This window comes from Benincasa hispida, chromosome 1 (genome assembly GCF_027475165.1).
Source record: "Benincasa hispida cultivar pf3 chromosome 1, pf3_genome.v1.1, whole genome shotgun sequence".
Lineage (NCBI taxonomy): Eukaryota > Viridiplantae > Streptophyta > Magnoliopsida > Cucurbitales > Cucurbitaceae > Benincasa > Benincasa hispida.
This window is the reverse complement of record NC_143478.1, coordinates 1,919,748-1,942,727: the sequence shown is the minus strand read 5'-3', so window position 1 is coordinate 1,942,727 and position 22,980 is coordinate 1,919,748. Positions and strand designations below refer to the sequence as shown.

At 32.5% G+C, this 22,980-nt stretch overlaps 1 protein-coding gene across 1 annotated transcript; it reads right to left on the bottom strand.

Annotated features, from left to right (window-relative positions):
* Positions 1–7,522: 7,522 nt before the first annotated feature.
* LOC120089418 (S-adenosyl-L-methionine-dependent methyltransferases superfamily protein) lies at positions 7,523–15,560 on the bottom strand. Its single transcript, XM_039046877.2, has 16 exons — positions 15,089–15,560; positions 14,666–14,767; positions 14,418–14,484; positions 14,004–14,185; positions 13,515–13,775; positions 12,765–12,848; positions 12,598–12,645; positions 12,443–12,507; positions 12,045–12,093; positions 11,715–11,970; positions 11,054–11,181; positions 10,703–10,783; positions 10,555–10,629; positions 8,684–8,844; positions 8,170–8,320; positions 7,523–8,068 (listed from the first exon to the last, which is right to left on the bottom strand). The coding sequence occupies exons 1-16, from the start codon at positions 15,440–15,442 to the stop codon at positions 7,871–7,873; spliced, it is 2,262 nt and encodes a 753-aa protein (XP_038902805.2). The 5' UTR covers positions 15,443–15,560; the 3' UTR covers positions 7,523–7,870.
* Between the last annotated feature and the right edge of the window lie 7,420 nt (positions 15,561–22,980).

The following is a 22,980-nucleotide window of genomic DNA, read 5'->3' as shown; positions in this document are numbered from 1 at the left end:
TGTTGTTCAACTTGCAAAACGACCCTGAAGTTGAAGGGAACAGAAAAATCGAAGAGCCAACACGTGAGGAGATGAAAGATACATTAAGAGTATTGGCTAAGCTAAGGTCGAAGTGAATCGCCTCCGCTAAGGGGATTAGAACACTGCCACCGCATAGCCTAATTCTTGAGGCAAATGTGTGGTTGTATTTTGTCAAGAAGAAGTTGCTCCCAACCATGCACGATAGCTTCATATCAAGGAATCAAGTAGTGGTGATATATTGCATCATGTGATGCATCCCTATGGATGTCAGGCTCATTATCGCAGCTCAAATGCGAGCTATATTTTTCAAGCCTGGGGGCAGCTATTCTTCTATTTTCTTGTAACAAGGTTGTGCCCTGCCTAATCGGTTTTGGAAGATGAATAAGAGGTGCCTATTAAAGAAGTCATCACAAACAACACTCTCTGACGACTGTTAAAGGATTCACCACTTCAACCTGAGACGGTTAAGCAAGAAAATAGTATATGCCTTCTCAGTCACAAACAACACCTCTCCCCAGCCCAAGAGAATGAGGTTGGTGAAAAAGTTATTTGAACAAACCGCGCCAAACACTGAAGTAGAAGAATTACTCAGCGCGCCTTCTTCGCCTGTTGAAGAAGGAAACTTGATCGCACCACCTCGGGCTGATGATAAAGAAAGATCACCCTCCTTCACGTTAATCTAATTGAAAAAGAAAATGAAGAAATTGAAAAAGAGAAATCTCCCCCGTCACAGCCTAGGCGGTAGACTCCTTCATCTCGCCACAGTGAATCTGAGGTTGAGATCATTTCTCCGCCTTAAGAGAAATTGATAAAGGAATCTCCAAGGTTGCCTATTGATTTGAATGAACACCCTCCAATCCTTCCAGATGAATCCTTCCTCCCTTCCTTACCACTTAAACCAAGGGAGCAAACTCCACCACCACCACCAGAAGAAAACAAGGGCAAGGCACTAATTTTTTAGGAGCCAGTGATTGCAGGCTTCATTCTACCACCGCCTAGTGCTTATGACCCACCTCTCTTTCCTCCCACTACTTTTCAAATGGGGGAAGGATTAGGCATTGGTAAGGTAGGTAAGCATCCACTACGCATTGACGAAGGAACTCAATGCAACATTCCTCCTACACCCGAAGATGAATCAGCTAACGTGGATTTTGATGACTTGTGCAAGTTCTTACATGACGACCTCCAGGAACCAATCTTAAGGAGTCTTAACGAGTTTTTGCGCAAACAAGACACACTTTTGCGGCAATAACGAGAGCTCATGCAGCAACAAGTTGAGCTACAAGAGTTTGTTCAACACCAAATTCAACAAATTTAGCGCCAGCAGACCTTGACGAGGAACTTCATTCGACATCAGACGTAAAGGCAACATGAAGTTATTACTCAACTCCTTACAGGATCTGTTATTCCGTCACATCTCCAACTGCCCCTACAGTTTCCAGAGGAAGAAGTTTTCCCTTGTTGGCTTTTTGGCCTTTAATCTCAAATTACTTAATTTAAATTAATTAATTAATCAATATTTTAATGATAACAAACCTGAATTAATTTATTAACAATTGAGTGTTTTGAAGCTTCCATTGCATAGACCTTGAAATAACGATTGCAACACATTTTCACTTAAATCAGAGCTCAAACGAAAAAAATATAGTCGAAACAAGCTTAACAAAAAAATTTTAAGCTGATGACGTGGTAGATTTTTTTTCATCAAAGTGGGTCAATTGAAAGGTATCACTTGGAGCATAGGAGGAATGACACATGATAGACTTATGATTTTTGGATTGGTTTGAAATGAAAATAAATTTAAAAAGAAAATGAATATAATATTATTTTATGTTTGTGTCTAACGGCTAATTGGACACATGATGAACTTTTACTTTTTGTTGGATTTTAAAAGAAAATGATATATATATATATGTTTGTGTCTAACGGCTAGTTGGGTTTAAATCTTTACCATTCAATTTTCTTTTTCAAGATCCAATGGCTAAATTAAAGGTGATTTTCAACAATCTCTATTTAAACTCATCTTCTTCTCCAAGTCATGACAACAATTTTTATTATTTTCAATCATTCGTAACTCACTAAGTTACCATTGTTGCTCTCTCTCCAAGCTTTAATTTTCTTCTTTTTATCCTCTTCTTAAGAGAAATATTTTATGTTGTGAGGATTGATTCATTGAGTGCTAATTTGTAAATCCGCTCTTTTAGAGAGTTTGTCGAGTGTGCTATTTATTTTTTCAAACTATTGTAAGGGTTGCTCGTGACCGAAAATAAGAGTCGTTGTAATAGTTTGATCCTCAACCATGGAAGGATCAGGTTTGTTTTTGTGTTCGAAAAAAGAACGTTGTAGCGGTTCAACTCTAAGTCATGGAAAAAGTCAAATACTTCTAATGAAGTACCCAAAAAGAGTTTGGGAAGTTGACGTAGCCCGATTTTGTCGAATCACTATAAAATTCTTGGTGTCAATTTCTCTATCTCTCTCTTATTTAATTTTGCGATTAATTTATTAATATATTTCATTGTATAGAATTAATTGCTATAGTTTGTTCTTGAATTTTTTTTATGCCAATTTATTGATATTTTTGAATTGAATGTATTTGCATAAAATTCTTGTTTAAATTACTAATTAACAAAAGTTTGTTAGTTTATTTAATTGAGCAAAAAAAATTTTACTAGTTTAAATAAACCCTATTCACCTCCCTCTAGGGTTGTCATACCGATCCTACAATTGATATCAGAGCGATAGCACTTTTACATAAATTATTTTTCAAATATTATTTTGATATATAAGTATCTTAATATTTTGAAATTTTATTTGAAAAGCTTAATTGCTAGAGTTATGACAACTTTAGAAGATCATTCTATTGATAAGTCTTCATTCTTTGATGATAATAGGAATTATGATGTTTGGAAAAGTAGAATGAAAATATTTATGCTCGTTATAGAATTTAATATTATGTATGTTTGTGAGCATGTATATCTAAATTGCAATTGAATAGTGAGTTGCTTACTTTCGATATCAAAGTCATAAATATCATATATTGTGCATTGGATAAACAAATATGTGATAAAATCTTACATTTTGAATATGCATATGATACTTGAAATTTTCTTGATAATACGTATAGAAATTCTCGAACCCCTTCTTATGACGAATTATTTGATGTATTTGAAAGTATGCAATGTGATCTTGAAAAAGTTAGCTCTAAATATGTGAAATTATCACAAAAGTATAAGGCGTTATCTATTCAAAATAAGCCTTTGATAAATGAAAATACATGTTTAAAGAATAGAGCAGTTAATGATGTTTTGCATGATGATAAATCTTGTGATGATGAGAAATGTGTCTTGAATGATAAAATAGTTTTTTTAAAAAAGAAAATGATAGAATTTAAATCTTTATCTTGTGGACTGAAACTTGAATAAATGACTTGAGAAATAAAAATGAGAAATTTGAACCTTGTTCTTTGGAATTAAATGATCAAATTGTTAGTTTAAAAAATAGAATTATTAATTTGAAAACTAGCAATACAGCATTAAAAAAAGATAAATTATCACTTGTTGACAAAAATAAATTTCTCAAATGCAAAATTCATGAGAAAGGTGACCTTTCGCATATACTCAAAGAGAGAATTTTTGCATATGATAGGCATGATGTAGTTTTTCATATTATAAACTAAATTGATTTTTATAATTTCTCAAAAATATGATAGGCGTGATTATCTACCACTTACAAAAATCTTTCAATACTTCATGATGTAGTTTTTCATATAATAAACTAAATTGATTTGGTAATCTTAACTCATCGAATAAGTATTTTTTTTTAAAATAGTAAAAAGGAAGAAAGTAGATATATGTTTAGAAAAATAGTTTGATATAAGTTACCTAATTAGGTATATTAATTGTTTCAAAAAATAAAATAAGGAATATCAATAATTTAGGTGGGTGTCATTAAAAAGAACAAAAACAAAAACAAATTTGTAGTATATGTATACAAAATGAATTTTCAAGTGTTTAATTTTAAATTAGAGTATTTGACATGACAACCATCTAAAATAATTTTGAAAGAATATTTTCAATAATCTCTGCCAAAAATATTTAAATAAATTATTTTTTTAAAAAAAAAAAACATTTTTAACCGACCTTTAGTTCCTAATCTAGGACCTAAATCCTAGTTCAAGAGTGCCGAACAAGTGTTAACTGATCTATGAGATGTAATTTTAAATTTTGTCTAATCAAACTAAATTTTCAATTTTTGGTATAGTAGATCCATGAATTTCAAAAAAAATTGAAACCCCCGACCTAAAAAGAAAAAAATCAAGGTTATGAATCAAATTTGTAATTCAACAAAAATAAAAATAAAAGGCAAAACTACAGTTTAAACAGAGAAAGTACTCCCGTTCCAGTACAGCAGTACTAGAAAATTTCCCAACCACAATGCAATCCCAATACTAAGTTCTTGACCCCAAAAATTACCCTACGCTAAGCAGTTTAGAATATCTTTTCCCAAATAATAGAGAGAGAGAGAGAGAGAGAGAGAAGGAAGTTCAAGATATGGAAGCCAAAGGAAGTTCAGAATATAGAAAAGCATTCAACTTCTATAATCATTCCACGGCATATTATCCTTTCTTTCAAGGGTTTTACAGGGAACACAAAGACAATCAACTTATTCAAAAGCCATTAAATGTCTGCAAATTCAGGTCGTCAAGTAATCTACCTCCATGTATTTGCTTGGGAAGCCTCATTTCTTCCCACTCTTCTTGAGCCCAGCACCTCCAAAGGTTCCCTTCTGTTGGGCCTTTGCTCTAAGCTCCTTGAGCGCCTGTAGATATCATCAAACATCTCAAAAATATACTTTAGAAGTAGCAATCCTCCACACAACCAATGGGCCAGAAGAAGTTGTGTGCAGTTTTAGTTTATGTTTAAATACTACTTCTGTAACTTTCAGCTTTGGTTTGTTTTGGACCTGTACTATGAAAATGATCGGTTCCCATCCTTTGAAAATCTCCATTTTTGTCTATGTACTTTCATCCTTTTGGTTCTTATTTGCAAAATTTTAACATAGAGTTTATATACAATGAAAACCCTTTAATACAAATTTGTGGTTGTATTTTAAGAAATTTAACGAGTGAATTGTCATACATACTGATACTAAAATCTCGATCTAAAAAATGAGAGAGAAATTAAAATGAAAGAATCAATGATCACTTTTTAAAACTAGTGGTTCAAAATTAACAAAAGTTGAACTTAAAAGGACACTCACCAACATGAACAGTTGGCATTCATTCAAGAACCAAGTATCTTCTAAACTAAACCGACAGTGTTCAACTTTAAAATTTAAGTTCTCACCTTTTCCTCGTCCTTCTTCTTTTGAATATTGGCCAGATCAACCTGTTGAGAAAACCCAGAAAAAATCAAATTATAGTCCTGAATAATTCCTAGCCAGGATACTTAGCTGACTACAGAAAAGAATTCCTCCACAACGAATTAAGGTAGAGGTAGTTACAGTTCCCTCCATCTTCCCTTCATCAAGCAATCGTTAATTAAAAATAACCAATGAATGGAATAGACCGTGGTTTCAGATGAGGGCATCCATTAATAATTTTAGCTCGAACTTTCCTCCTAGGTGAATGAAATGGACAACAATGATTCTTGTAGTTCAACTTTTAATAATAATAATAATAATAATGAGAAAGGGAAAAACAAGATCAAACCCAAAAATCAGGTACACGTTACTCAAATATATCTTCGATTCTCCTTGAGGAGAAGGGGAATTTTGATGAGACCCTGAAAGTAGGCTAAACCATAATAACTAATTTGAAACTTCAACGAAATCATTTACAGCCTTCAAAACTTTATAAGGCAGATTGAAATTCTTCGATCCCAAAAATCGTATCCAAAATAAAGAGAACCAGGAAGAAAATAGATTGGTGGCGTGGATCCATAAAATAACAAATTAAAAGCATACCTCGTCGTAGTCTTTCTTATCAACCTTGGGTTGCTTCAGAGGCTTTGCTTTCCCTCCTAAAAAGACATACAACAAAATCGATTCTCCATATCACGATTAAAATCAGCAAAAACGGAAGCGTTATATGTCATAGCACAGCCAACAACTTTGAATTTCAATCGATGATGCTACCGTAACGAAGATGAAATCGGAAAAAGAGCTAAATAGATCGATCGTACCTTGCTTGGACGACATGGCTGAGATATCGTTAGGGTTTGGCCCGAGTCGAAGAGGGATTGCCCGATCGCGACAATTGACGGCTTCTTAATTGCAATGACCGGCTACATCCATTTATCGAGGCCATAAAGCATTGCACACGTATTTTCCGTATCCATGCCAATTTTAAGTTAGGAAAAAATACTAAGTTTTGGTTCATCTATTTGATCCTTTTTAAAAAAAAAAATTAAAAAAAAATATATATATATATATATATATATATATATATATATATATATCTTACCCATTTAATCTTTAAATTTTAGATTTTATTTCAATTTAGTCCATAAATTTTAAAATATTATAATTTTACCTTTGACATTTAAATTTTGTTTCAAAAATTAATTTTTAACTTCAACTTTTTACTAAATGCTCATTTCCTTATTTACTGTTAATGAATCTTAAGAATTTTAAAATAATTAAACGAGATATAATTACCTAAATTTCACTATTTTCATTACTTTTAAAATCGAATTTTAAATTTCACCTCATAATAATTTTAAATTAATTAATAGAAATTGATGTCAACGATTGAAATTGAATATTCAATAAAAATAAGGTTAAAAATGTAAAATATTAAAACTTAGGGATCAAATAGAAACAAAACTCAAATCTCAATGGTAAAATTATAACATTTTAAAACTTATGGACTCGATAGAAACTAATATCAAAATTTAAAAACTAAATGTGTAATATTTTGAAAATGATAACCAAATTTAATCTACACCCAAAACTTAAAAAGATCAAAAATGTATTTCTCTTTTTAAGTTAATATTAGATGATTAATTTATCTATTAAATATAAATTTAATAGAATTCAAAATTTTCAATCATCTAGGAGACCTATGAATTTTAAAAAATAATAATAATAAAAAAAAAAATTTATGGTCTTTTATAAATGGTAGTCGGTAGTGGTACACAACAATTTAACCATTAAAAAGTTTTAAAATTTTAAAATCAAATAGACTCAAATATAATGATTAAATATAGAATTTAACCTTTTAACTTTTTAGTAATGGAATTTAGGTTTCTTTCGTTTATTTTGGATACAATTTAAGTGATTATCAATCAACCCTTGGATGGCAAACACATTCTCAAGTCTTATATACATCACCTATCACACTACAAAAATTTGGTATGTCTAAAGTCATTGTATAAGCTGTGAAATTGGTAAAATGTCAAAGGTTTATCAAGTGTTTTGATTTGATTCACTTGCACACCTATGCAAATAATATCTAAATCAAACCTAAAAAGGAAAATAAATAAATAAATAAATAAAAATATAAATGTCAATCTGGACATAGTTCAACCAATTTAGATCAAAAGTTCAAACCACTCCGTACATCATTGAACTCTCAATAAATAAATACTAGAAACTCAATTTGACGGAGTTACCACAAAACATAATATAGTTTACACGTTTCTCAAGAATGAACGAGGACACGAAAACTTAATTGAGAAAGATATGAACATGTTTTAGCCCTTCTAGCATGGTCAAACCAACATTCTTCTAAGCAAAATAACACTAATATTTCCTTGATAAATTCAAATCTAAAGAAAACATATATCTTACTGTACATTACAATATTTTCTAAATATAAATTAACTTACTTCAGAGAAAGTGCAAGCTTCTACTTCAAACATCTGATCTTCTTTGTGGCATCAACTATGCTCTGCCTCGTTTCTAGGTGTTTTAGATTTAAAAGTTTCTCAAGTTGAAGACCTGCTTCATTGAAGAGATCCTCCTTTATACAGAAATCTGAAGGAAGAGCAAACAACACTTCATTCACATCTTCCTCAAGTTGAAGGGAAAAGAGATGATTAAAGACCTGCACAAGAAACACTTTTAAGATACAATTGAAAACAAAACTTAAAATACATGCCTTCCTTTTAGGACAAATACTGAATAGTTCAGAATGTTTATACTCACTCCTTTCATCCTCGCGACAACCATATCGTTAACGGTTGGAGATCGTGTGACCAAGTTTACAATAAAAAGACCCTGCTCAGAAAGGGCGTCTTTCACTGCCAGTAGAAATGGCTCTTCTACAAAGTCAGCCGCTGGGCAGGTCATTCCAGAGCTGCAAAAGATCAGATAAACAATGAAAAGGCAGACGAGAAGGGTACAGTTTGGTAAGTTATGGGAGTCTTCAGATAAATGTTTCAAGGTTTTCTTCACATACTTCTGTTTTCATATGTTGTACATTCATTAATAATAAGCTTTAGAAACCATGTTCTTCACATACTTCTGTTTTCATATGTTGTACATTCATTAATAATAAGCTTTAGAACTCAAAGACATGGTTGTACAACTTATAGAACAGATCATTAAGTCCATCGTTCATTATTTATAAGCTAATATAGGTTTTGTATGAGAGAGAGGGGTTCCATATAAGAGAGAATAAACAAACTAAAAATATGGCACAAATAATAGTTCAGACTACCTAGAGTCTGTTGCATCCACGTCAATGATAAGTATGTCAATCTTCTTGTTTCCTTGCTGTTCTACTTGAGACGAGTTTCCATTGTCAAGAACGGTTGAGGAATCATTTGTCCCATAATTTCTGAATTCTCTAACAAACCGAATCCCGTCAGCAATATGAACCTGAAATGCCAATGGATAACCCTTACTCTTGAGATACATAGAAAGCGCAAAGTAGAAAAGTCTCAAAAGAACAAATCTAGATGACTCGAAATCATAACAAGTCAAACAATGCACAAGATTGACGCTTATTACATGGCAGAAGCATTCAGAAATGCCATGTCATGTTAACTTCATTTCTGTAATAACAAGAGGAAAAAAACCCTTGCATGGATGGAAATTAGGAAGCGGTGCTCATGTAGCTTGATCTTAAAAAAGAAATTTAGCTTTCCTTCTAGGATGTGCACTAAAAAGATTAAATTTACCTTGATCTAATAGTTAAAACTTTTTAGTCCAGTGATAGTTTAGCTAAGAAGAAATTTTATGCTCGTTCTCCTATAGTACCAAGCTGCCAGCTTTTCCCCAATTTTTGAAACAGAAACAATACTTTTCATTGAAAAAATGAAAAGAAACTAATGCTCGAATTACAAAGAGACATAATAAGCAAGGAAACTAAAAGACTAGAAGACTGGGAGATCGTGCACCCAGATATCTTAACTAGGTTGACACACCCATGACGCCTTCATCATTTCCCAAAAGAAAATGTTACTAATAAAAAGTAGTACAAGATGACATATTTTAACATATTGATCAGGTCCCAAGCTAGTCTCTAAGTCACGAGTGGAGGATGTTGAAAATGTATTATATCACTACTATCCTATCAGCTAAATTTTTTTCATTTAGTAGCAGTAGTAATTTAACATCTAATATCATTCGGCAGCTGTTGTTTTATCTCATCCTATGACCTCCTCTCCTATTTTTTGGTTTGCACCTTCCTTTGTCCGATATGAAAACAATGGACACTACCGTTGCTTTTCTTTCTTAGCTTGGGGAGTTTTGTTATATGGCGAGGAGAAGGGAAATTCATATTTGGAGTCCTAGTCCATCCGATGAATCTTCATATAAGTCCTTTTTTCTCTGTACAGTTAACCCCTTTCCCTTTGGTATCTTTGTCCTTGCTTGTGGAGGGTGAAAATTATCAAGAATGCAAGTTATCCACGGAATAGTTAACACTGAGGATCGGTGTCGAAGAAAGTGCCCAATTTGCTTGAGTCGCATGACGTATTCTGTATAGGAGCATGGCGGAGGATTTGATCATATTCTTTGGAGTAATGATCTAACTTACCCCATTTAAAATTGGTTTTTTGATGCGGCTGCAAAGAGATGAACAATGAGTTCTTTCTCTGCCTCCCTTTCAAGAGAAAGGAAGCTTTTTGCAGCAAGTTGTGGTGAGTGCTATTTTCTGGGGCAGTGCCTTTAGGGAAAGAAACAATATTCCCAAGTGATTTTGGTCCCTTGCTAAATTTTGTGCTTCTTTGTAATTACCCATTAGGTCCTATTTCTCTTGATTGGAGATCCTTTTTGTAGTTGGCATCCTCCCTTTGTGCGTTTCATTTTTTATATACTTTTGCATTTTTTCATTTCTTTCTCAAAGAATGTTTGGTTATTTATATATATAAGAAATAGAAACAACTGCTGATATTTCTTACATGAAAACACTTAAACCAAACTCACTCCAAAGCCATTATGCATATAATAATTATATACCTATAAATCTTTCTTTAATAAACTATTGCACTCGAATGAAGTCATACCAGCAGAGCTTGAAGCCCTTAAACTTTCAAAAACATTATATCAGCTAACAAAAAAGTAACAAAGGTGTAGCAAGAATACCTTCAAATCTGCATTCTCAGAAAAATCGAAGTAATCCCGTGCAAGATTGAGGATCATTGAATCCAACTCAACCACCTGGATCATTTTACACTCGTTACAGTTTATGAAAGATGTCACCATGTTTTCAGGGTTACGGGAGCACAATTACCTCGATGTGTAAAAAAGACATGCATGCACGGAGGAACATGGGCAGTAAACCTGCTCCGAGCCCAATGACAACTGCATTCACCTGTCAAGAACAGCTAGTTAAATTCAGTGGGAACGCAAAGAAACGAGAGAAAAAGACACACATGCAAGACATAAATAGAAGGAGAGGACCTCTACAAAATGTTCTGTTTACAAAAAAGAAAATTAGGAAGCGGTTAAATCGACCTAGGATGGTAGGATTCTACTTTTGTCTATAACCAATATTAAACAACTAAATTGCTTGTAGAAAAGTACTGGTTTCCATTTTCAAGATAGGATGAGATAGTAGAAGGATCAAAGACAGGTAACTGACCATTGTTCCAGCTGATGCAACAATCTCCAAATATCGAGATATCAACATAAACCCAGAAATGATCCCCAAATGATAAGAACTTGCCAGGTAGCCATGATAAACCTTCATTTGATCACTAGATTCTGTCACTATATCAAGGAATAGAAAAAACAAAACAAAGTGAGAAGTGGTGCAGAATAGGTGGGAACTTTTGTTGGGACTATTTTAGGGCGAAACCTGAAAGTTTCAAGTAGTTTAATTGCATTCGCAGCTTTTGGGATCAAAAACTACGTTACACACTACGAAGGAAAAAGGAAACACGACAAAAATAAAGAAAGAGAAAGAAATAACTGTAGGATCCACTGCAGCACCCTAGAGACCATCCTAGGGTTTAAGACTTGAATCCACGAGCCTCAATACAAAAAATGTTGTGCTGGTAAAAAAAAACTGTTGAGAATCTTAATCCCAAACATTTTCTTGGGTTTTGTGGTTACCAATAATGTCCTTTTCACTTTTCTATCTATGCTCAAATTTAATTTAACACGTGCACACTTGAATTAAATTTCCAATTCCCATATGTCCCAATCCCAAAATCTATGGATCTTCTCAAGTATCATTCTATTCACATCCAAATGAAAATAATCTAATCCTGAAAATTAAACCAAATTCCAGAGTTTGTTACCCTTATTCATTCTCTTCTTTCCTTTATTTTTTGATTTGGATGATGCATGAGACTTTTTCCTGTCCATCTGACAAGAAACTTTGTCATCAACTCGACTTCTCAACAAAGCTTCAGACTGCACCAAGCTTTCCGTTCTTTGGAAAATAAGGCGACGGAATTTCAAATCTCCAGATGGGAAGATGCGGCTGGCATCACCACTAACGTGTTCATATATTACATCTTCAACCACTATTGAACCAGTTAATGAAGATGTACCCTAAAGAGAAAGTAAGCAGGAGTTAGGAAAATTATGATATCCCAATTTGGCACGGCGTTAGAAATAGTAAAGACCTGAAAAACACAATTGCGTTCCTTGATTCCGTCACTTGCCATCATAAATCTGCAACCAATAACAACCAATATTCTATGTAAGGAAATGACAATTTTTCTGTGACACTGCCAAAGCATCAATTATTCACTTTTTCTAGTACATAATAGAACTGCAACATAATTTCGCAATACTGCAACATACATACATACAGAGAGAGAGAGAGAGAGACATGTCACTATGAAGAATATGATATATGGAGAGAGAGAGAGAAGGGTAGAAGACTAATTTCAATGACACGGTGCTGTGAGGCACCCTCACCCATGCAGAGCCCACGTCTACAATAATTGACGTAAAGAAAGGCATTACTTGTATCTTTGGAAAGAAGGGGAGGAAGCATATAGCGGTTTGTGTTACATACGGAATTTGAGATCCACTGTCATCTTCTCCAGGTGCCAATTGTTTAACTAGGGGAGACAAATCTTTCTGAAAGTTCAACAAAGATGTGAAAAGTATCTATGTTAACAATATCAGGTCATATCGAAACGGTAAAACTAAAGGCAAAGCAAATTGCACCTGAATAGCATCCATGTCGGCACCAGATTGCGTTTCATCTAATAGAACCTAGAGCAAATAAGTGATATCTGTAATGGATACTAAGATAGAAATCACTTTGTAATGAATAAAGATAGAAAAATGATAGAAAGGTACACACAAAGTTCCAATATTCAATAAACAAGTACCATTATAAGGCGAGCGGCTTTTGAGCTTTCGACGACCATCCACTGGCCTTCTTCTGAAGAGAACAGCCATTCATGGGCTCGAGTCTGAAATATAATAATTCATTATATGACTAAAAAGTTTCAATGACACAGTGCTGTGAGGCACCCTCACCCATGCAGAGCCCACGTCTACAATGCTGTGAGCCACATGCATCAAAGGCATAAACAACCAGAGGAAATTTCAACCATCCACTGAGATGCATCCCAGCATATAAACAACCAAAATAAGGGAAGTACACCATAAACATGTACTTCAATTTCCACCCTCCCTGTAACCTTTACAATATTCCGATGATCTACTTACTATATGCTAAAGAAAGTTAAAAATAACAAATAAAACCTACATTAATAATTTTCTTCTTTTTCTTGCAGGGGCTAAACCAGCGTCCAAGAATGTGCAGGGTCAGGAAATATTTCAACAAAGGCTGAAGTTTGATGTTTCTTCAAAATTCACGCACCCTTATGGCAATTGAAATATCATGTCCCAAACCCATTTTGGTGAGCAGTAAGTTCAACAGCACAACAAAATTCTCCATAGGGTATGGGTACCCTAACTTCTTTGAAGTAGAATAAATTCAAGGCTTTAGATTATAGATTAAATAGTAATTTACAATGTCTAGACAAATATAAAATGTTAAATTTTCCATGATAATACGAGGATTGAATTATTTTGATTCTTTAATAAATTAACTTCGACTCTAGGAAACATACCTTGGGCACTATAAAAACCCCACATTCGTATAAGAATGGGCCAGAATGCTCCCGAGCATCAAGAAGTACAGCTCTGTAACTGAAAATAGAGGTCCCTTGTCCACCTAAAGTAACTTGAACCCGACGGCCTTGGTGAAGCTTCTGCAGATCTCCCTTTGCTCCAAGTTGCAGGTCTTCGAGAGAGAACAACAAATCAGCACCACTTGAATACTTCTGGCGGATTCTATTCTCGTTCTCAAGAGTTTGGACAAGTTCACGGGTCTGAAAATAGATCAGTAGCCTCAATCAAACTTTAGCAAATTACTGAGCCAAGGTCTGCATAACAGTTCTTATATTAGAGAGCTCATAAACCAAGGATGATTTTCAATCAAATCAACGTGTTTAAAGGCAACTTGAACAAGGTCCCATTCTGTTAATAAATACTAGTCAATGAATTTGAAATTTCCAACGCCAATTCATGACTTAAGAGAGCAGAATGCATTATTTAACCTGATTTCCACGGGAATCAAGCAAAGAAAATTTTAAATCAGATTCTATCTGGTGCCATGTAGTAGATTCACCTTTCTCCACCACCACCATAAAGGTTCGAAAATTAGGCTTACTCAGTGGTTTTGGAGGTATGACATGAATACTCATTTTCCATCCAAAACGGAACTTGGGAAAAAGCAAGCCTGCGGAGAGCACAATTGAATCAGAATGCATGTTTAATAGAAGCAAACAGAAGAAAATTCCGAGGCGAAATAATTTCCACCATAGTACCATACTCTTATGATGTTTCCCCCAAAAAGTATTGAAAACATTTTTTCCCTTTAAAAGTACAACTGACAAAATACAAAAATAAGTAAATAAATATAAATTGAATGTCGCAGAGTTTATCTATAATAATATGTTTGAAGATAGTACCTAGAACATGTGATTCTGCTAAGGTAAGACAGATAAACTTCCCTCCTGGTTTTAGAACTCTTTTCACCTGAAAAGACAATCCACCTAAGTGAGATCAAATTAAACCTTCTTTTTTTTTTTACCTTTTTGATAGGAACTAAAACTAAAATAAACTCCCACTGCTTAATTAAAATGAATAACGTAGAAACGGCCGAAAAAAATGAAAAGTACCATTTCTTTCTTACAAAAATTGACTTCAAAATCAGTACCTCTGATAAGTATTGACTTCCTAGCTTAGAACCAACTTCTGGCTCCATTAAAGCATCCAATCCACCTTTATCAACGACGGCATCAAATGTATCGTCCGTGAACTGTAAATCACTGCTTAGAAAAAAGGGGAAATGCAACCTTTGGGGAAAAGAAAATGAACTGCAACGAACTATAGTCATAACTCGGATACCTTCTAATCCATACAATAAGATTCAAACTTGTCCCCTTATTTTATTTTGGCAGAGTCCTTATCTAACGAGCTACAAGTTTAGGAATTTCGATGCCTTACGGTTCATAAACTATATACATTCCACTCATTGTCGCTCTAAAAAATAACCCCGCACCAAAATTAGCATGTACTGTATAGCCAAGAACATCCTACAAGAACACGCACACCCATTTCCATAATCAGATTCAGCTACCTGCATGTTCGTCATATCCATGACGCGCCACCGCATATCAGGGCGTTCCCTCACGTTCCGGCGCAGCATATCGGAGATTGCAACTTTAGAGAAATCGATGTTGGTGATACATCGAAAGCCGGCGTCGTAGAGCTGCTCGGAGAGACTGGAGTTGCCGCAACCAGGAACGAGAATCTGGGGAGAGGGGGATTTAGAGAGGATGGGAAGGTGGGAAATGAGTGGGTCTTTGAGCTCAGGCCACTCGGCATACCACTCAAAAGCATCGCCATGGCCGCGTATGGTGAAGAAATTGTCCCAGTTCTCTTTGCTGGTGAAATTTCCGAGAGTTTGGAGGATATCGTCGGCTTTCCCCATGGCCGTGTGCTTTTCTCGAGCTCCTTCCGGTGCCTGCTATGCCATGGTGAATACTAAATAGGTCTCCTCCAGGGTTTTGGCAGGGATTAGCGCCACTAAACAAAAAAATAAATTAAAATATTAAAATACGGTTTTCAAAAATAGAAAAATGAGTGAAATCCTCTACACGAAACATCAAAATTTTAATATAAAATAAAAATTTATATTGACAAAAATGGATAGAAATCTAACATTATGGACACTAATAGAAGTCTAATGGTGTCTATCGATATTTTTTTTTTCTATTCCTATAAATAATTTTACATTTTTTAAAATTTTTCAATAGTAGTATCTATCGATATTTTTTTTTTCTAATTTTATAAATAGTTTTATATTTTTTAAAATTTTTCAATTTATAACAACCCCTATAATAATAATAATATATAAATATATTATTATTATTATTATTATTATTATTATTATTATTATTATGTTAAAGTATAGCCCCTAAATTTTAGGTTTGTTCAATTTACAGACTAAATAATAAATGAGTGTATTTGGAGCTACAATTATAATAGTTGATACTAATTATTATTAGGGTCAGATTTAGTATGGGCCCAGGAGAAGCTTGAGTCCCCTCAACTTTACGCCCTTATATATATATAAACTTGCATAATGTCAAAATCACTAGTTAGCCCAATGATAAATTTGTCTTCTATCTCCCTTTATTCAAGCTTGTTATATTTATTTTTACTAAATTCTATAAAGCCCCCATCAACAAAATTTCTACATTCGCCACTATTATCATAACCTACCATCAACTGCTATATTATTATCTCAAATTTGTTATTTACTATCACATTAAAATGGGTTGCAGTCCAAACCTCTCTTTAGTGTTTGAGTCCCCTAATGATTTTAACTCGCAACTAGCTATCATGAAGATTATATGGAAAGCTCTTTTAACTACAATGAACACCGTTTAGATGTGTTCTTTGACTACAGTGATTTCACAATTAGCTACGATGAATATATGGTGTATTTTTCTTTATGTGATGGATACTTGTATAGTGTCGGGTTGATTTTTTATGTTCACATATTTTTTAAGAGTTTTATATTTTCACTTAAACATAAAATAATATAGAACCACACCATTAAAAAAAAATCGTAATCAAAGTCAATTCTTAACTCATATAAGAAAACAATGTAATTAAAAAAAATTGAAAAATATTTCAACTTTTAATGTAGTTATAAAAAAATTAAATATACAAAAAATGTAATCAAATTCATTTGTTAAATTAAAGTGTTAAATGGCATAGTGCTTGTACTATCGACCTCGAGGTTTGAGTTTCGATTCCCCCACCTCACACTTTAATTATAATATCTTAAAAAAAAAATAGTTGTCCAAACTTATAAATCATAAACCTAAATTTAGAATATAAATATTGAAATAGAACCTTGAGCAACAAATAAATAATATATTATAAATAGTTATTGAATATTTATAATTTCACATGGATAATTATATAATTAAATATTTTCAATACTAAATAGATAACAAAATAATCAAAACAATTTTGAAAAGAAAAAAAAAAGTACCTAAAGAACGTGGAAGTTTAATTTAACAAATTTGTACAGAAAAAAAATTAATTTAATAGATTTGTAAAGAAAAAAAATGGTAGATTGATTTTGCATAAGATGTAAATGATTAAAGTCTTTTATTTTTATTTTATTATTTTTTTTGAGATAAACGGCAAATTTTAATTTAACAATTTTGTAAAGAAGATCTGGTAGATTTGATTTGACATAAAATATAAATGATGATAGGGTTGAAGTATGGGTCTTTTCAAATGCAATAAAAAAAGTCCAAAATATTTACATGAATAGCAAATTTTGAACTCATTCCAAAACTATTGAAGAAAAGTCCAACCCATGGTAGTGAAATACCAAAAGTATTCCAGCCCACATGAATTGGATTACCCATCAATCGGCCCAATATCCACACTCACGCCTGATACCCATCATTTTCCCACGTCTTTTTCTTCATCAAACAGTGCACGATAGCCATTTATCGTTTTTATATAGTAAACACTAATATGTGTTTTTATAGTTTCTACATGGTTTGCACTCTATGTCTATTTCTATATAGTAAATACTAATATATGTTTATGTTTTAATAATGCTTACTTAATAATGTACTTGTATGTCAACTATCTATCTCGAGAACTTTAACAAAAACTTTAACATCGATACATCTATTGTTGATGCATATGAATTAAGATAGGCAAAAATAGAGCATTATCTTTGTCTATCTCATATAGACAATGATAGGTAAACACCAATATCTGTTTCATGGTTCTTATACCACTTGCACTCTATATTTCTATATTTCTTTAGTTGAGTCGATCCATTATTGATAATTTTGAATTGAGATAGACAGTGATATAACTTTATCACTATTAGAGATGTCCAAAAGATATGCAGGGGCCCCCGCCCCAAAGGGGGCGGAGGAATCCTCGAATACACGGGAATGGAGGAGGGAGTGGGAAATTTTTTTTCCCGTTTACAATTCGGGGCCAAGATTCCCCGTCCCTGACCCTGCCCCGACTTTGTATATAAATTATAGATTATATATATATATAAGATGTTGTAATATTTAAGATAAGATGTTCTAAATGTTGAATTTTAATCTTTTAAAATTATGAGAATTTAGCATTTTAATTATATCTTTTTAAATTACATGTGTATTATTGTTTTAAATAGTAGAATTGGTAATGTTTCATTTAAATGAAAATTCTATTGAAAATGTTTAAAGAATAATAAAAAATATATATTTAATTGAAATTTTTAAAAAAATGTTAAAGAAAAATAAATGCGGAGAATTTTTCCTGCGGGGAACCCGATCCCCGCGGAACCCCCGCCCTATTCCCCGTGGACATCTCTAATCACTATCTATCTCAGATAGACATATATATAATACTATCTTAGATAAATAGTGATGGATTTCTATCATTGTCTATTTGAGATAGACAAAGATAGTATTCTATCTCTGTCTACGATAGACAGTGATAGACTTTAATGGATTTCTTATTGGGGTTGATGCCCTAAATCTCGTAGGATCCTATAGTTTCTAAGTACATTGTACAAACATTTTATTTATGTAATACAATATATGATGGTTTATTTCAAAATTAGTTGCATTGACCACAAACCAATAAACTAACATTCAAGGATATCCCGTAGCTTAAACATGTATGTAGGGATATACGGGTGGATCATGTTTAAGTGATAACCTAAATGGTCTGTAGTAGATGGATGAGGTTGGATATTTTATCCTGATGACATTACGAGCACGACTCACTATGTAGATGTTACAATTGTTGTAAAGTGCTACAAATGATTTGATCATAATCATTCATGTGGAGATATGTGAGCGGGGATATTCTGTACAGAGAAATGTGTATAAAATTGAACCATGAAATGTTTAGTCTATTATATAACTTCGTTCATAATAGAGACTTACATTTCACCGAGATGACCATAAACAACATGACCTGAATCCTGAGTGAGTTGTGAACTCTTGCCTATGAAGGCGGTCTTTCTGATTTATATGGGTGAGAGTGGCCAAATCGTTGACTCAAAATGCCTACCATCTTTTGGATTCGTCTGATTGGGGAATTGGGAACACAGCTACACAATAAGAAATTCGCTCACTCCTCGTTGTCGGGGCAAGTAGATAAATTGTTCCTTTAAAGACTAATTACGGGGTATGAACAATATGGTGCCACACCTTCTCCTAGCCCGATAAGGGTTTAGTCATAGTTGGACTATGATTTATTGTTCATTAGAGGGATCAATGGTACTTAATGAGTTAAATATAACTACATGGGTAAAACGACAATCTTGACCCAACTGTACTTACAAACGATTTGTGAAGGGTCGTTGTACTGTTGATTGGTTATATCCAATGGACACATAAATACATCCGTAGTGTGAATAGTGTAGCTATCGGTCTTTAGTGGAGTGCCCGACAGTTAACGGATGATGAATAATTTAATTAATTATTCGCGTACCGTTTGAGCTTCAAGCTATAGGTCCATGAGGTCCCCTCGGTAACTCAACAGGATTTAATTGGTTTTTTGATTATTTTGAACTATTCAAATTCATCGAGGGATTTAATTGATTATATATGATATAATTACTTTAAATTATAATTACTATAATGTATTTGACACATTATAATATCAATGAGAAAAAATAAATATTTGAATATTATTCAAATTTTAATTATATGAATTAGATTCATATTATTAAATTTAATGTAAATGTGATTTGCATTAAAGGTCACTGGTGAGAGAAACGAAACTATAGGTTATATTGTATTTGATACAATATAGAAACTATAGATTATATGTTATATTTGATATAACATATAGTTTAATATATATATTATATGACGTGGTAGTTATCATATATATTACCATATTTATTAAATATATATAAAAAAAACTAATTATGGGAGGGTTCCCCACTTTTTACTCTCCCAAATGTGGGAGTGGGAGACTCTCTCGTTCTCTGTAGTTTTATGGAAAATTGAATAAAAGAAATTTTCTCTTCAACACAAAAACGTTCTGTGATTTTTTTTTTCCATCATCCTCTTTCTCCTCTCTCTTAATATTCTATCCCTATCTAAAATCTCAAATGGCCAGAGTCCCACTCCTCCTGAATTTCCTCCCTGATAATACTACGGAAACCATTGTGGTGGTGTTCTCAATTAAAAAAGTGTTCTTCAAAGGTAAGGATTTTTATTTTTGGATAATTTTATTATTTGCATGTTGTATTAAGTTTTTTTAAATGCATATTTTGTTCTCTTCTTCTGTAAAATTTTATTCTTTGAAATTTTGGGAATTGGGACGATCCGCTTCCCATCATGATCCCTTCTTAGGGTTCTTTCATTTCTATCATTGTTTATCTGAGATAGACAGTGATAGACTTAAATGGTAAACACTAATATCTGCCCTATATTTTTATATTTGTTTATTAGGTGGATTTATTGTTGATAATTTTGAATTGAGGACAAAATTGTTACAATTAGGTCTTTTTATTTGATTAAAATGATCTAATTGCAACAATTTTGAAACTACGGGAGGGTAATTGATCAAATTGAAAGTTCAATGGTGTGATTGTAACTAATTCCATAGTTTACAATTTTCCTTTCATTTATGCTTTTTGTCCCGTGAAGTTACTTCATAAGACGTCTTATGAAGCAACTTCACGAGACAATAAATGCATCTCGTGAAAATGACTAGATTGTCCTGTGAAGTTACTTCACGAGACGTCTCGTAAAGTAACTTCATGAGACAAACTTACAACATTATGAAAAAATAAATACGCCTCGTGAAGATCAATAGATTGTCCCATGAAGTTACTTCACGAGAAAAAAGACATAAATGAACTCAACTTTATGAGAGACAAAAGTTAGTCTCTTGTCTCATAAAGTTGAGTTTACTTCTGTCTTTTGTCTTGTGAAGTAACTTCACATGACAAACTTATAACTTTATGAGACAAATACAAACTATCTCATTTATCTCGTAATGTTGTAAGTTTGTATTGTGACGTTACTTCATGAGACAAAAGGCTTACTTATGAACTCAACCTTATGAGACAAACGACTACTTTTCAACATAAAAAAAGCAAAAGACTACTTTACAACATACTTTCCTCTCTTTGAACTCTCAAGTGAAGATAAATCAAAGATAGAATTTTATCTTTGTCTATCCCTGATTGACAAAGATATACGTTTATCTCCGTTTATCACGTAAAGTTCTATCTTTGTCTATCACAAATAGTCAGATATAAACGTCTATATTTGTCTATCTGAGATAGACAAGTAATACTATACATCATTGATCATTTATGCATTTTCAGTCGAATAAAATGTTGATCGTGTTCAAAATTTTAAGAATCTGATGTTCCAACCATATAAGCCACTATAAATCGAGTGAAGATCAATCAAAGATAGATTTATATCTTTCTTTATCCTTGATGGACAAAGATAGACATCTATCTCTACCTATCTAAGATAGATAGAAATAGAGCACAATCTCTATCTATATTGACCCCTTTCGATCTAATCTTCCCTAAGATGAACAACATGCACTAATTTCGAATTTTCGACTAATTGGCTTCCAAAATAGCTTCGCACTGTTGTATACAACAACTTGTTGGAATTGTGAAAGACAAGTTAAATAAGTTGATTTATGGGCATACAAGAACAGTTGTTGTCCTCTGGGAGTTTTGTTTTTTTTTTGTTTGTTTGTTTTTTTTTTTAAGGGGGAGGGGGGGAAGAAAATAAGAAAATACTATGAAATTCAAAGAACGGGATTGTTCTTCACTCAACAATGAAATGTGTGACATTACAAGGCAACGAAGGAAAGAGAAGAAGAAATGCACTTGTGTGATCGATGGAATCGACAAAAAAGGATGAAAACCTTTGAGTTGTGTGGTGAAGCACAATGAAAACGATCAACAAAGAAGAAAAAAATGAATTGAAATTGACGAATGATCGGAAATGAACGAAATTGTTTTGGAATTGAATGAAAATAAAGCTAAGAAGAAGAAGACCATCAATGGTAGTTTTTGAATTTCTTTAAAAAATATCCATTGATGTGATTTTTTGCCACAGTATGTAAATAGTTTGTATATTTTTATATTTTTGACGATTTCTCTTAAAGTATTAACAAATCGCATTTTATTTTATTTTTAAAAAATTATTATAAACATTTAGAATTTAATAATACGTATATAACATAATAATCTAAATCTAAATCTAAATTTAAAATTTAAAATAGATCAAATTAGGAAAGTAACTGAAAGAAAACTTTATTTTGATTTTTATGGTTTTATTATTTTTTAATTTGAATCTTTAATTAAAATTATAAAAAAAAATCCTATTTTTTAAAAAAGTCGTGACCTCGCTATCTTTTTTTTTTTTAAAAAAAAAAAAAAAAAACTGTAATAATTACCTATTATTTATTTATTTGATGGTTAGATGATTTGTTTATTATCAAAATTTCATTTCGTAATTTAAACCATTTTTTTTATTTGAGAAACCCCAAAATATTATTTTCACTTACAAATTTGCAATGATGTTTTCTTAATTTCAAACTTTATTTCAAACAAAATATTTGTTTATAAAGATGAAAATCCTTAAAATATTATAATTTGCCTCAAACATATGAATCACATATGAATCGATGAGTATTTACAATAAAATTGAAAAAAAAAAAAAACAATTACAATCATTTAACTGAATTCAATAGTGTGCATTTACATTTATAAAATTGAAAAGTAGGGAAAAAAGAAAGAAAGAAAAAGCTTAAAAAACCACTAAGGGAGCGCTTGGTGCGTAGAATAGAGTTGAGTTGAGTTGGTAATTATTATAGGAGGAGAGTAATTGGAAGAGTTTATGCGAATAACGAGGTGAGAAATGTGAGTTAACGCAAATAACGAGCTAATAAACCTCTTTAATAATGGGTGAACCAAACGGTGGGTGGTTTTTT